Here is a 10592-nt window from a genome sequence, read left to right on the forward strand (position 1 = left end):
TTCTTTTTTTATTTTCTGAAAAAATATGTAGGAATTGTATTATTTTTTACTAAAATGTTTAATAGACTTTATCAGTAAAGCCATTTTAGCATGGATTTTTCTTTTGTGAAGACATTTAATTACAAATTGAATTTCTTTAAGGGATATAGGGCTACCTAGATTTTCTATTTCTTCTTCTGTCAGTTTGGCAAATTGTATTCTTTAAAGAATTTGCCCATTTATGTTGTCAAATTTATTGACATAACATTGTTCATAATATACTTTCATTATTTAATATCTACATAATTTGTAGTGATATCTTTTCTTATATTCCTTGTGTTTATAATTTGTGTTTTCCTCCTGTTTTCTTGATTAATCTTGCTAGGGTTTATCAGTTTTATTAATCTTTCCAAATAGCTAACTTCTGCTTTGTTGGTATTCAATTTCATTGATTTTTTCTATTTTGATTTGTTTTCTTTTTACTTTGCTTTAATTCTTTTCCTAGTGCTTTAAATGGGTAACAGATCAGTGATTTTATGTTTTTTTTTAATCTAGGCATTTTAAAACTACAAAATTCCCCTAAAGAGCTGCACTAGCTGCATTGCCAAAATTTTGACATGTATTTTCATTACCATTCAGTTCAAAATATTTTCTAATTTCTTTGTGATTTATCCTTTGAACTAAGTTCAAACAATTGGAGGGATTTTTCCAGATATTTTATTATTATTGATTTCTAATTTCATATTGTAGTGGCCAGAGAATATACTCTGTGTGATTTAAGTCTTTTAAATTTATTGAGGCTTATTTTGTGGCCCACCGTATCATCTATCTTGGTGAAGGTTGCTTTTACACTGGAGAAGAATGTCTATTCTGTTTTTGGTGAATGTAGTGTCTCATAAATATCAATGACATAAACTTGATTGGTAGTGTTATTCAAATTTTCCATATTCTTACTGTTTTTTTCCTACTTGTTTTACCAGTTATTGAGAGAGGGATGTCAACATCTCCAACTATGATTTTGATGGTGTCTATATTTCCTTTGTTCTCTCAATTTTTTTTTTTTTTTTTTTTGAGACAGAGTCTCACTCTGTTGCCCAGGCTAGAGTGAGTGCCGTGGCATCAGCCTAGCTCACAGCAACCTCAAACTCCTGAGCTCAAGTGATCCTCCTGTCTCAGCCTCCCGAGTAGCTGGGACTACAGGCATGCGCCACCATGCCCGGCTAATTTTTTCTATATATATTTTTAGCTGTCCATATAATTTCTTTCTATTTTTAGTAGAGATGGGGTCTCGCTCTTGCTCAGGCTGGTCTCGAACTCCTGAGCTCAAACGATCCGCCCACCTCAGCCTCCCAGAGTGCTAGGATTACAGGCGTGAGCCACCGCGCCCGGCCTCTCAATTTTTGTTTTATGCATTTGTGACCTGTGATATTGTGAGGTATATATTTGGTCTTCATCCTGTTTCCTGACAGTCCTATAATCCTTGGAATCTCCTGAGTGATGAGTGTTTTTGTATGCTAATGAGATGACTGATGGCTGGAGGGCCCTAGATAGCTTCAGTATGGGACTGGTCACTATAAAGACCAAGGCAGGATTAGAGGGCTGGGACTTCCAGGGAGGGGGGAGGGGCTGAAAGTTAAGTTGATCATCATCAGTGGCCAGTGATATATTTTCTGACCTATTTACTCTGTATTTACTCATCCCTTTCTACAGAACTGTAAGTCTTAGATTATACATGTATGTGTATGTATATATAATATATATACACACACACACATCTGAGATCCTGAGGTTTTTATACACACACACACACACATAATCTATACCATGCCTCTATTTTGTCAAAGAGAATGTTTATTTTTAAACCTTAAGCTTTCTGGTGAATCATAAATGACAATTTCCTGTTTTGATTTAACCAGTGAGGTAAAATCAAGTTGCTTCCCTGGATTTTTCCTTTTTTTTTTTCCCCAATAGCTTATCCTTAAAAAATATATTTTAATATATAATATATAAAACATATATAATTTGTTGTATTATTGCTGCTACAAATTACCTGAAAACATAGTGGTATACAACCATAAAGTTTCATTTTTCTCATGATTTTGTATGTTAGGAATTAGGTAAGAAAGTCTCACTTTCGGGTCTCTCATGCAGTTTTGGTGAGATATCAGCTGGGTCTGCAGTAATCTGAAGGTTCTGTTGGACTGGACACCTGCAGTGACTCACTCACATGCTGGGAGCTGATGCTGGCTGTTTGCTGGGAGCACAGCTGAAGTACTTATATGCAGCTTGTCCATTAGAGTGGTTTCAGGATAGTTGGACTTTTTACAGGATGGCTGGTTTGCAAGATTCCCAACAGAACTAGGAAGAAGCTTCTCAGACCTTTGAAGTGCTTTTCAGAACTATCCTTGGAAGTCATGTAGCATCATGTTTGTTGTGTTCTATTGTTTGAAGCAGTCATTGCCTGTCCAGATTCAAGAGGAGGTGACATAGACCCCATCTCTTCATGGGATGAGTGCCCAAGAACTTGTGGGAAATATTTTTATACTGCCTTTTGGTTACTGAAGTATACTTTACATGTAATAAAATGCATAGATCTTAAGTGTTGAGTTTAATGAATTTTGACAGTTGTTCAAACCCATGCATCTACCACCTGATGTAAGGTATATAACATGTTTTCACTCTATAAAGTCCTCGTGTCCCATTCAACTCAATACTCATGCATAGTTTTTCCTGTTCTGTGAAGGCACATAAATGGAATTATATGCTCTGTGTGTGTGTGTGTGTGTGTGAGTGTGGCTTTTTTCACTCAACATAAGGCTCTCAGATTCATCTATATTGTTACATGTATCAGTTGTTTGTTCTTTTTTATTGCTGAGTTATATTTCATTCTATGAATATACCACAATTTGTTTATTTCTCATCTGTTGCTGGACATTTGAATTATTTCCAGTGAGTGGCTATTACGAATGAGGATGAAATAAACATTCTTATGTACATCTTTAAATGTTATCAGAGTTTTCTGGGAGTAATATTTTCTTATTATTGATATCCATAGTGTTTCTAAATTGTTTTTATGCTCAAAGATCTTTGATATTATTTAATTCTCTAGATGATAATGACTGGCTATAATAAACTGTTTAAGATTAAGGAACCTACAGTTTATAGGATCTACAAGAAAGAATGGAATGGTGCCTTCTCAAGAAGACCACACATCTACATCATTTATCATTTCAATTATATAGATGCTTATCAAGAAAGATTATAGGGGTGTCTAAGATAAAAAAAAATGCAAATTTCCCCTCAAAGCCAATTTCTCCTCTCCAACTGTCTTTGAATCTCATCCCTTAGAGGTTAAAAGAAAATTAGAGTGGGTTATATTTCCAAATTTCTTTCTGTGTGTGTAAGAAGAAAAGGATAGTGTTGTTGGAGAGTAGAACTTCATTATTGACTACAAACTACAAGTCAGTAACAAGGACACCTATATGTCTTTCCAGGTGACTCCAACCCCAAGATATTGCTGTTGCCAAAGAGTAAGTGAAGGTCATTGTCTCTCTCGGAAAGTAGGTGTCCCTTTTATAGAGGGCATGATAATAGGTTTAGGTTTCTTAAAAAATGGCACAGATAGTAGTCATCTGCCCTTTGGCTCTAGGTGAATTATCTCCATCCCAGTTAGGAGTGGAGGACTGAAATACATCTAAATGCACAAACACCAAATCTTTGTAGGCTTGGAATGGAATCTTTTGCAAGAAAAGCCTAGGCCCTTTGAAATGGACATGAGCAATTTGTTAGAATAGATTATTGGGGTATCATGCAGGTAACAAAACGTTCAGTAAGAAGATCATTAAAGTAAATAGATTTGCCCCATGGATTCTGCCTAGTGCTCTTGAATGTAAAACAAGATTAATTTGAATATGTAGGGAAGAAAAGAAATTTGGGATTGATAAAGGGTTGACATTTTTTTTTTTTTTAAAGACTGATGGTGTCAATTACAAATTTAAAATCTGTATCTGCTACACACAGAACAATCTCTAGTGTGGCACTAGATTAATGAGGGTACCTTGGGAAACTAGGTCAAAATAAACTGACAGAAATTACAGAACATACATGATAATGATAATAAACAAGACATTTATTTTTCTTATTCATTTGGGGGAAAGGAGAAAAGTCAGTTTGCTTACTCAGTGATAGTCTTTCTGAAAGATTCTCCATTCATTCCATAAAGTCAGATAGGTTGCTTGATCTCAGAGGATTTTGTACGTTTGATTCATAAAGAGAACTTCCCTTGAAGAGAACAGTCAAAGGGTGAGCCTTTGTGAGCAGCTTCGCTGGTGCACAGCCAGACTCCCTCTCTGAGTAAAGCTTTTCCCACATTGGCCACACAGATAGGGTGTCTCTCCTGTATGGATTTTGCCATGCAGAATACAATTCCCCCTAGTGTGGAAACTCTTCCTGCATTGGGTACAGGCATAGGGCTTCAGGCCTGTGTGGACTCTGATGTGAACAATTAAACTTCCTTTCTGACTGAAGGCTTTTCCACACTGATCACATCTATAGGGCTTCTCACCGCTGTGAACTCTTCTGTGAACAGCAAGGTTACTTTGATTCCTGAAGCTTCTCTGACAAATAGCACATTCATAGGGTTTCTGTCCAGTGTGGAGTCTCTCATGGACGGCTAGACTACCTCGCTGACTGAAGCTTTTCCCACACTCCTTGCACTGATAGGGCTTCTCTCCTGTGTGTATTCGCTGATGTGTAACAAGATTACCTTTGGCCCTGAAGCTTTTCCCACAGTGGGTACACTCAAAAGGTTTTTGACCAGTGTGGATTCTCTCATGTAATGTTAGACTACCTTTTTGCCGGAAGGATTTTCCACACTCCTGGCACTCATAAACCTTTTGTCTCACTCCAGGTGAATCTTCCTGTAGTGTCTTAGCATCTGGGTTTTTTTGTTCCAGCTTCTCTCTTCTGAAAGAATTCTGGATATCCCAGCTTGAGGATCCTGTGGCCTCAGAATGATCATATTTGTGGTGAGCTTCAGTCATCACATCTGGTAAAATGAAAGGGAAGTCATGTAAGATGCACCAATACGTTGAGTGAGAAGAATAGGGAAAAAAGAAACATAATACTTTGAGTGCTTAGTATGTGCCAGGCATTATACTATGTACCATGCATAGGTAATTTAATCCTAAAAATAATCCCCTGAGATTGCTACAGATAATGAGAGCATAGGGAGGTTGTCAAAGATCACACAGCTAGGTAGGTTAGAGTTGGGATTCAAAATCAGGAATGTTCCACTGCAGTATATTGCCTCTAATTTTTGTTTTCTTTTTTAAAAGATAAGAGTCTTTCTCTGTCACCCAAACTGGAGTTCAATGGCACCCAAGCTGAAGATCACTGTAGCCTTGAACTCCTGGGCTCAAGCAATCCTCCTGCCTCAGCCTTTTGAGTAGCTCAGACTATAGGTGCACACCACCATGCCTTGTTAATTTTTCTAATTTTTTGTAGAGATGGGGGTCTCACTAGGGTGCCCAGGCTGATGTTGAACTCGTGGCTTCAAGCAATCCTCCCACCTTGACCTCCAAAGTGCTGGGATTATAGGTGTGAGCCACCACCGCTGGCCTCTCAATTTAATTTAATTTAGCCTCACAAATAATCTTGTGAAGTAGATGTGATTATCTCTTTTACAGGTAAAAGCAGTCTCAGAAAATTAAGAAAACTATATAGGATCACACACACCTTACACCCAAGTTTTATCTGACTCCAAAACAGGTGTGGATCCAGGTTGTGTAGGGCTCAAAGCTTTAAAACTTTAGAGGCAACCCTTTAAGAAAATGTATAAAATTAGGCACAGGGCCTTAAAGAGATCAATGCAAGTGAGGGATCCTAAAGATTAAGTTGCATTAGCTTCCTAAGAAATCCACCTCTGTCCAGTTTGCTCTCGACAATGGAGTGAGCTCCATGACCTCAGAAAATATGTAGCAGAATCCTTGGTACTCTATATCTATCATCGCTAATTCCATGCAACCCTACAAGATACAGCTTACTGTCCCATTTTACAGATGAAGAGCCTGAAGCTTAAGGAAGTTAACTTGTCTGATATCACAGATCTAGCCAGGACAATTATAGAGTTGGATTCAAGGAATTTCTCCCTTTAAAATCAACGCTACTTTCAGTCTACTAAGCCATGGTTGAACTGAAATCAATTTTGGTTTGGAAGTTATAGTCAAACACTTCCTATGCAGATATTGACTATTTTCCAATACTGCCTCTGAGCCTCCTAGTACACTTTAAATATGGGTCCATTCATCACAGTTTTCTTGGTGTTATCCTAGGGGAATTTTCTCCCTGTTCCATTGCCTTATCGATATTCAGTGACAGTGCTAATTTTAAGCGGCTCATTCATTCTCTCAGAAACTACCTCAAGACTATCTCCCTATCAAGATTGTTCTCTTGCTCTGTTTTTACTATTATTTCTAACTCCAGCTTGTAGGCTTTTCCGGTAACCTCCAGACACAGTAAGCTCCATCAAAAGAAGGTCTCCCCTGCTTCCTCAGACTGTTAACCAGTGCCGAGGACAGGAACACTGAGGATCCGTGAGCTGAGGGCATCCCAGCCATCAACCGACTCACTCACTGAAGAACGCTACATTCTGCGCATATCTTCCATGACAGTCCAGCAGAGTAGCTGTTGGGAATCCAAACATGTCCACTCCTGCTGTAAGACCTCAGTTACTCCCTCTTCATATGATTCTTCCATGAGCTGTTCCTGAGCACCTGAGGGGAAAACAAACAAAAACAAACAGGAAAAGGCAGGAGAATTGGTAAGGGGGAAGGATTACATTCACTGAAGCTCCAGTTTGGGGTACAAGTGAATATAGGAAGTCTGCATTGCCTGATGTAATGTCAGTCACCTGCAATGTCACTGTAACATGGGCCCAAAGGTGCCAGGGCCACACACAAATGAGTCCAGGAGGAAATAGGAGGTGAGAAAGCAGAGAACACATAAACACATATCCTCTTCCTGCCAATCCCAAGGTAATGGTCACTCCTGTTTGTACTTCAATATTGACAATGTGATTGGGATCTTCCACTTCCTTCCCCCCTCTAACCTACTATTTTATCCTCCCAGCCCCAGAGGAATTCAGAATCTAAAACACCAGCACTGTAGCTCTCATGATTGGTTCCATGTTGGAAATAGTTCCAGCTTTCCTCTCCAGTAACCCCATAGGTTATAAGAATATAACAAGGGATTTCCTATGTTATCTTTTAACAATTCTTAGGAGGCTCCAGACCCAGAACCACCCCTCTCCTACTCTTGAAGATATGAGTACCAGTTCTGAAGAAGTGTAAACACTTGTCAATTCTTGGAAAAGGTAAACCTACTGTAGACTCCAAAACCATACCCAAGGCACTGCAACTAGGTTAAGTAAATTGCCCAAAGTCTCATAACCAGTAAGGAGTCAAGGTGGAGCAAAGGTTCAAATCCAAGACTTCCTGGATCAAAGCCTATGCTCTCACACTAAAAAGTTCTCTAGTTCCTCATCACGAAAGAGTTTGTGAGGATTCTTATAAAACGGAACAGAAGGGAACAGAGTTTGACCAGACTGAATTACTCTTCCAGGTGCTCGGAATCCTCTTGTATGTCCACATTATCTTTTTCTGCTATTTTTGAATATTCCTTCTTCAGACCCTAATACTTTTTTTTTTTATACTTATACTTTTTTTTTTTAATGTAGTGATTCAGTGCCTAATCTTCATTTCCCTCTGGTATGTCCTATCAAAATGTTGACCTCCTGATTTAATGAGATAGTAGTATGATGCTCCATTTCTTTGTTTTGGTAACCCAAACACCTGGTTTTTCTTGATAACTGCACATTCTGCTACACGTTATGATGACCAGGAGAGCCATTTTGAACTTTTATTTGGAGGACTCACTTCCAACTTGGAACACAAGCTACAAAGGAGCTCCCTACCAGAGTGTCAGCACTTCACTTGGAAGTTCAAGGTATTCCTGCTCAACAACTGCACATCCACTAAGAGTCAGTGAGGAGTACATGGCACCTGCTACCCGGGGTTGGACTGTCGCTGGGAATTCCAGAAAATAGAGTTTGCTCAGAACAACTGGGTAGAATTTACAGCGTTGCCTCTTCCCCTGCTGTGATGACTTCAACAAATAACAACTGAGCTCTGTTTCCAGCACTTCCTTGATTAATAAAGGAAAAGTGTCATTTTTTTTCCTCCCTAGATCACAGCTCCGAGGAATCAATTTCCTGAAGATTTTGGAGAAAGTGTCTTTATGATAGAAAATAATCGTTTTTCTTTTTAGAAAGGCTATTATATCCTTTGTAAAAATCTCAGAATTAGGCCTGGAAAGACCTGGATTCTTGCAGAGGCTCCCCCAGTACATGACCTTAGGCAAGTAACCGAGCAGCCCTGACTCGGTTTCCTCACTTATTTAGGTTAATACCACTGTCTTACTGGGTAGCTCCCGGAGCGTAAAGGAACCAAACGTGAAGGGTCTCTGACACGACCTACAGACGTACGGTCTAAACTCCAGAGTCCTCAGAAGAGGAGAACTAGGACAGGGTAAACGTTGCCATCTTGGGAACCTCTTGGGGGATAGTTTTAGGATTTCAGCTTCCGGGCAGGGGGGTTTTCCCCACATACCCTGCTCCAGTCTCTCCCATTTTCCACCCAGAGTCTGGGCCTGCGCTGTCTTCCCGTCCCGCTCCTGAAACCCTCTCTGGGGCTGCGGGGGCACCTGCCCTGGCCTCCCCCTAGTCTCCGGGGTGCGGGGCCTTCGCCTCGCCCTGCCCTGCGGGTGCGGCGCTCCGAGGGGCCCCCGCTCTCGCGCAGACCCTCCCCTTCCGCCTCAGGCCTGCGGGCCCTGCTTCCTGGACCTCAGCACCCAGCTCTCCGGCCCAGAGGACCCTTCTCTGAGGGCCGTCGACCCCTCCTCTCGCGGCCCGCCTCCCTTGGGGCCCAGGCCGGCCAGCCCTGCTTACTGCCGGGGGCCGCAAGCACAAGGCGGCACGCGGAGGGCCCGGGGGCGGCGGCCCGACGGTGCAGTCCCGCCTCGCTCGGGCGCACTGACCCGGCCAGCGGCCTCACTCACCGCAGCGGCGCGCGCCCGCAGACAGACAAAGGCCGGCGCCGAGCCCGCAGCAGCACCGGCTCCAGCGGACCGGACTACAACTCCCAGGAGTCCCCCGCGCGAGCCCGCCCGCCGGGCCCTGGAGCTCGGCGTCGCCAGCTCCCCGGAGCACTGTGGGAAATGTAGTCCGGCGGCGCGCACAGCGCTCGGGCGCCACGGGGCCCGTTCGCGCGGAGACCTCAGGCCGCCGGGGTGGACCGGGAGCCCCGCGCCGCAAAGTGCTTACTTGCCCGCGGACGCAGAGCCGGGGCCGAGACATGCACGCTCGGATTAGCAAGACCTGGAATGACAGACAGCATGGTGTAGCCGGCCGCTAAGCCTGGAAATCAGGAATCCAGGATTATTTATTGCGGGGCGTCGCGGAAGGAAACGAAGTCTTGGGGAGAAATCAGTTGGTAAAATCTTGGGGAGAAATCAGTTGGTAAAATCTTGGGTGCTTGGAGGTCATGTGTTGAGCCCCTCACTGCACGGGTAAAGACTAAGTGTTCTGTAATTAAAGCTCTGAAGCAGGGGACAAATATTTCAGACAGAGACTGTGGGAACAGAATTTGGAGCACCCTTGTGATCCATTTAATAAGAAGTCTCAGCAGAAATAATGGATGAGAGATCAGGTTTCGCAATTGTCTTGCATTTTCTTGTAGGCTCCACCATTGACTAGCTGCGGACTCTGGGCAGGCTTCCTGCCTGCTGAGGAGCCAGGGATGGGATCAGGAGACAGTGACAAGAACCAGGTGGAGGCATCTGGGCAGGGCTAGGGTCCTATCTTACAACTTCAGAGCAAAGGGAGGTACGTGAGTGAATGCAGAAAATATTCTGCATGGGCCCATGGATTACGGAGAGAATACAGTATTTCCTAGGATAACAAATTAAATTATTCTTTTTTGCTGAAGATGTGGCTGAAGCATTGAGAAATTGTAAGCCCAGAAAATCACTCGGCAGGGGCTCTTTCATGGGGCTTCTGTGAAGAGCCACAAGAACACAGGCAGTCAAGTCCTTGGCCCTGTTGTGTGATCATGGGAGAAGACGTGGTTGCTTTTGAACACTCACCAGATAAAGGCTCTCTCAAATGCCTTAAGCCTCCTTCAAACGCACTTTTATAGGACCTGGGCCTCATCCTGGAGCTGTCCTGCCTGGTGTAGGGTTTCCCCGGCTACCTGCTTCCAGAGCTCCCGCTCAGTAGGCTTGTTCCTCCTAATGAGGGAAGGACTTCATAAGGAACGTTTGTGCTTGCTGTGTCCTCATTCTCTGCCCAAAAGGCACACATCTGTTACAAAACAAAACAGAACAAAAGATTTAATTTCATAAAATATACAAGTGTCATGTAAGTAATAAGTTGATTCCTAAGTGTTATTGCTATTGCTAATAATACATTGTTAATTTCATTCAATATACATGTGTTGAGCCCATTTTAAGTGCTGAGTGCTGTGCTGAATGTTGGGGACATAAATGTGAACAAGACA

The 10592-nt window shown here is 42.3% G+C and overlaps 1 protein-coding gene across 6 annotated transcripts; it reads right to left on the reverse strand.

The window, feature by feature from the left end:
• Positions 1-4087: 4087 nt before the first annotated feature.
• Positions 4088-9171, reverse strand: ZNF32 (zinc finger protein 32). 6 transcript variants are annotated; one of them, XM_069460395.1, is made up of 3 exons: positions 9094-9171; positions 6613-6752; positions 4088-5026 (listed from the first exon to the last, which is right to left on the reverse strand). In XM_069460395.1, the coding sequence occupies exons 2-3, from the start codon at positions 6680-6682 to the stop codon at positions 4275-4277; spliced, it is 822 nt and encodes a 273-aa protein (XP_069316496.1). In that variant the 5' UTR covers positions 6683-6752; positions 9094-9171; the 3' UTR covers positions 4088-4274. The 6 variants fall into 6 exon arrangements, with proteins under 6 accessions (XP_069316496.1, XP_069316498.1, XP_069316499.1 ...); XM_069460397.1 differs by having other exon boundaries at positions 6609-6752; XM_069460398.1 differs by having other exon boundaries at positions 6605-6752.
• Positions 9172-10592: the final 1421 nt, after the last annotated feature.

The sequence above is a fragment of the Eulemur rufifrons genome, chromosome 28 (genome assembly GCF_041146395.1).
Source record: "Eulemur rufifrons isolate Redbay chromosome 28, OSU_ERuf_1, whole genome shotgun sequence".
Taxonomy (NCBI): domain Eukaryota; kingdom Metazoa; phylum Chordata; class Mammalia; order Primates; family Lemuridae; genus Eulemur; species Eulemur rufifrons.

Coding starts and splice junctions, on each gene's coding strand:
- ZNF32 (XM_069460394.1), bottom strand. CDS start 6,587: ATGCCCTCAGCTCACGGATCCTCAGTGTTCCTGTCCTCGGCACTGGTT. Junction 5,027..6,493: donor TTCTTTTGATGGAGCTTACT/GTGTCTGGAGGT, acceptor TCATTTTACCAG/ATGTGATGACTGAAGCTCAC.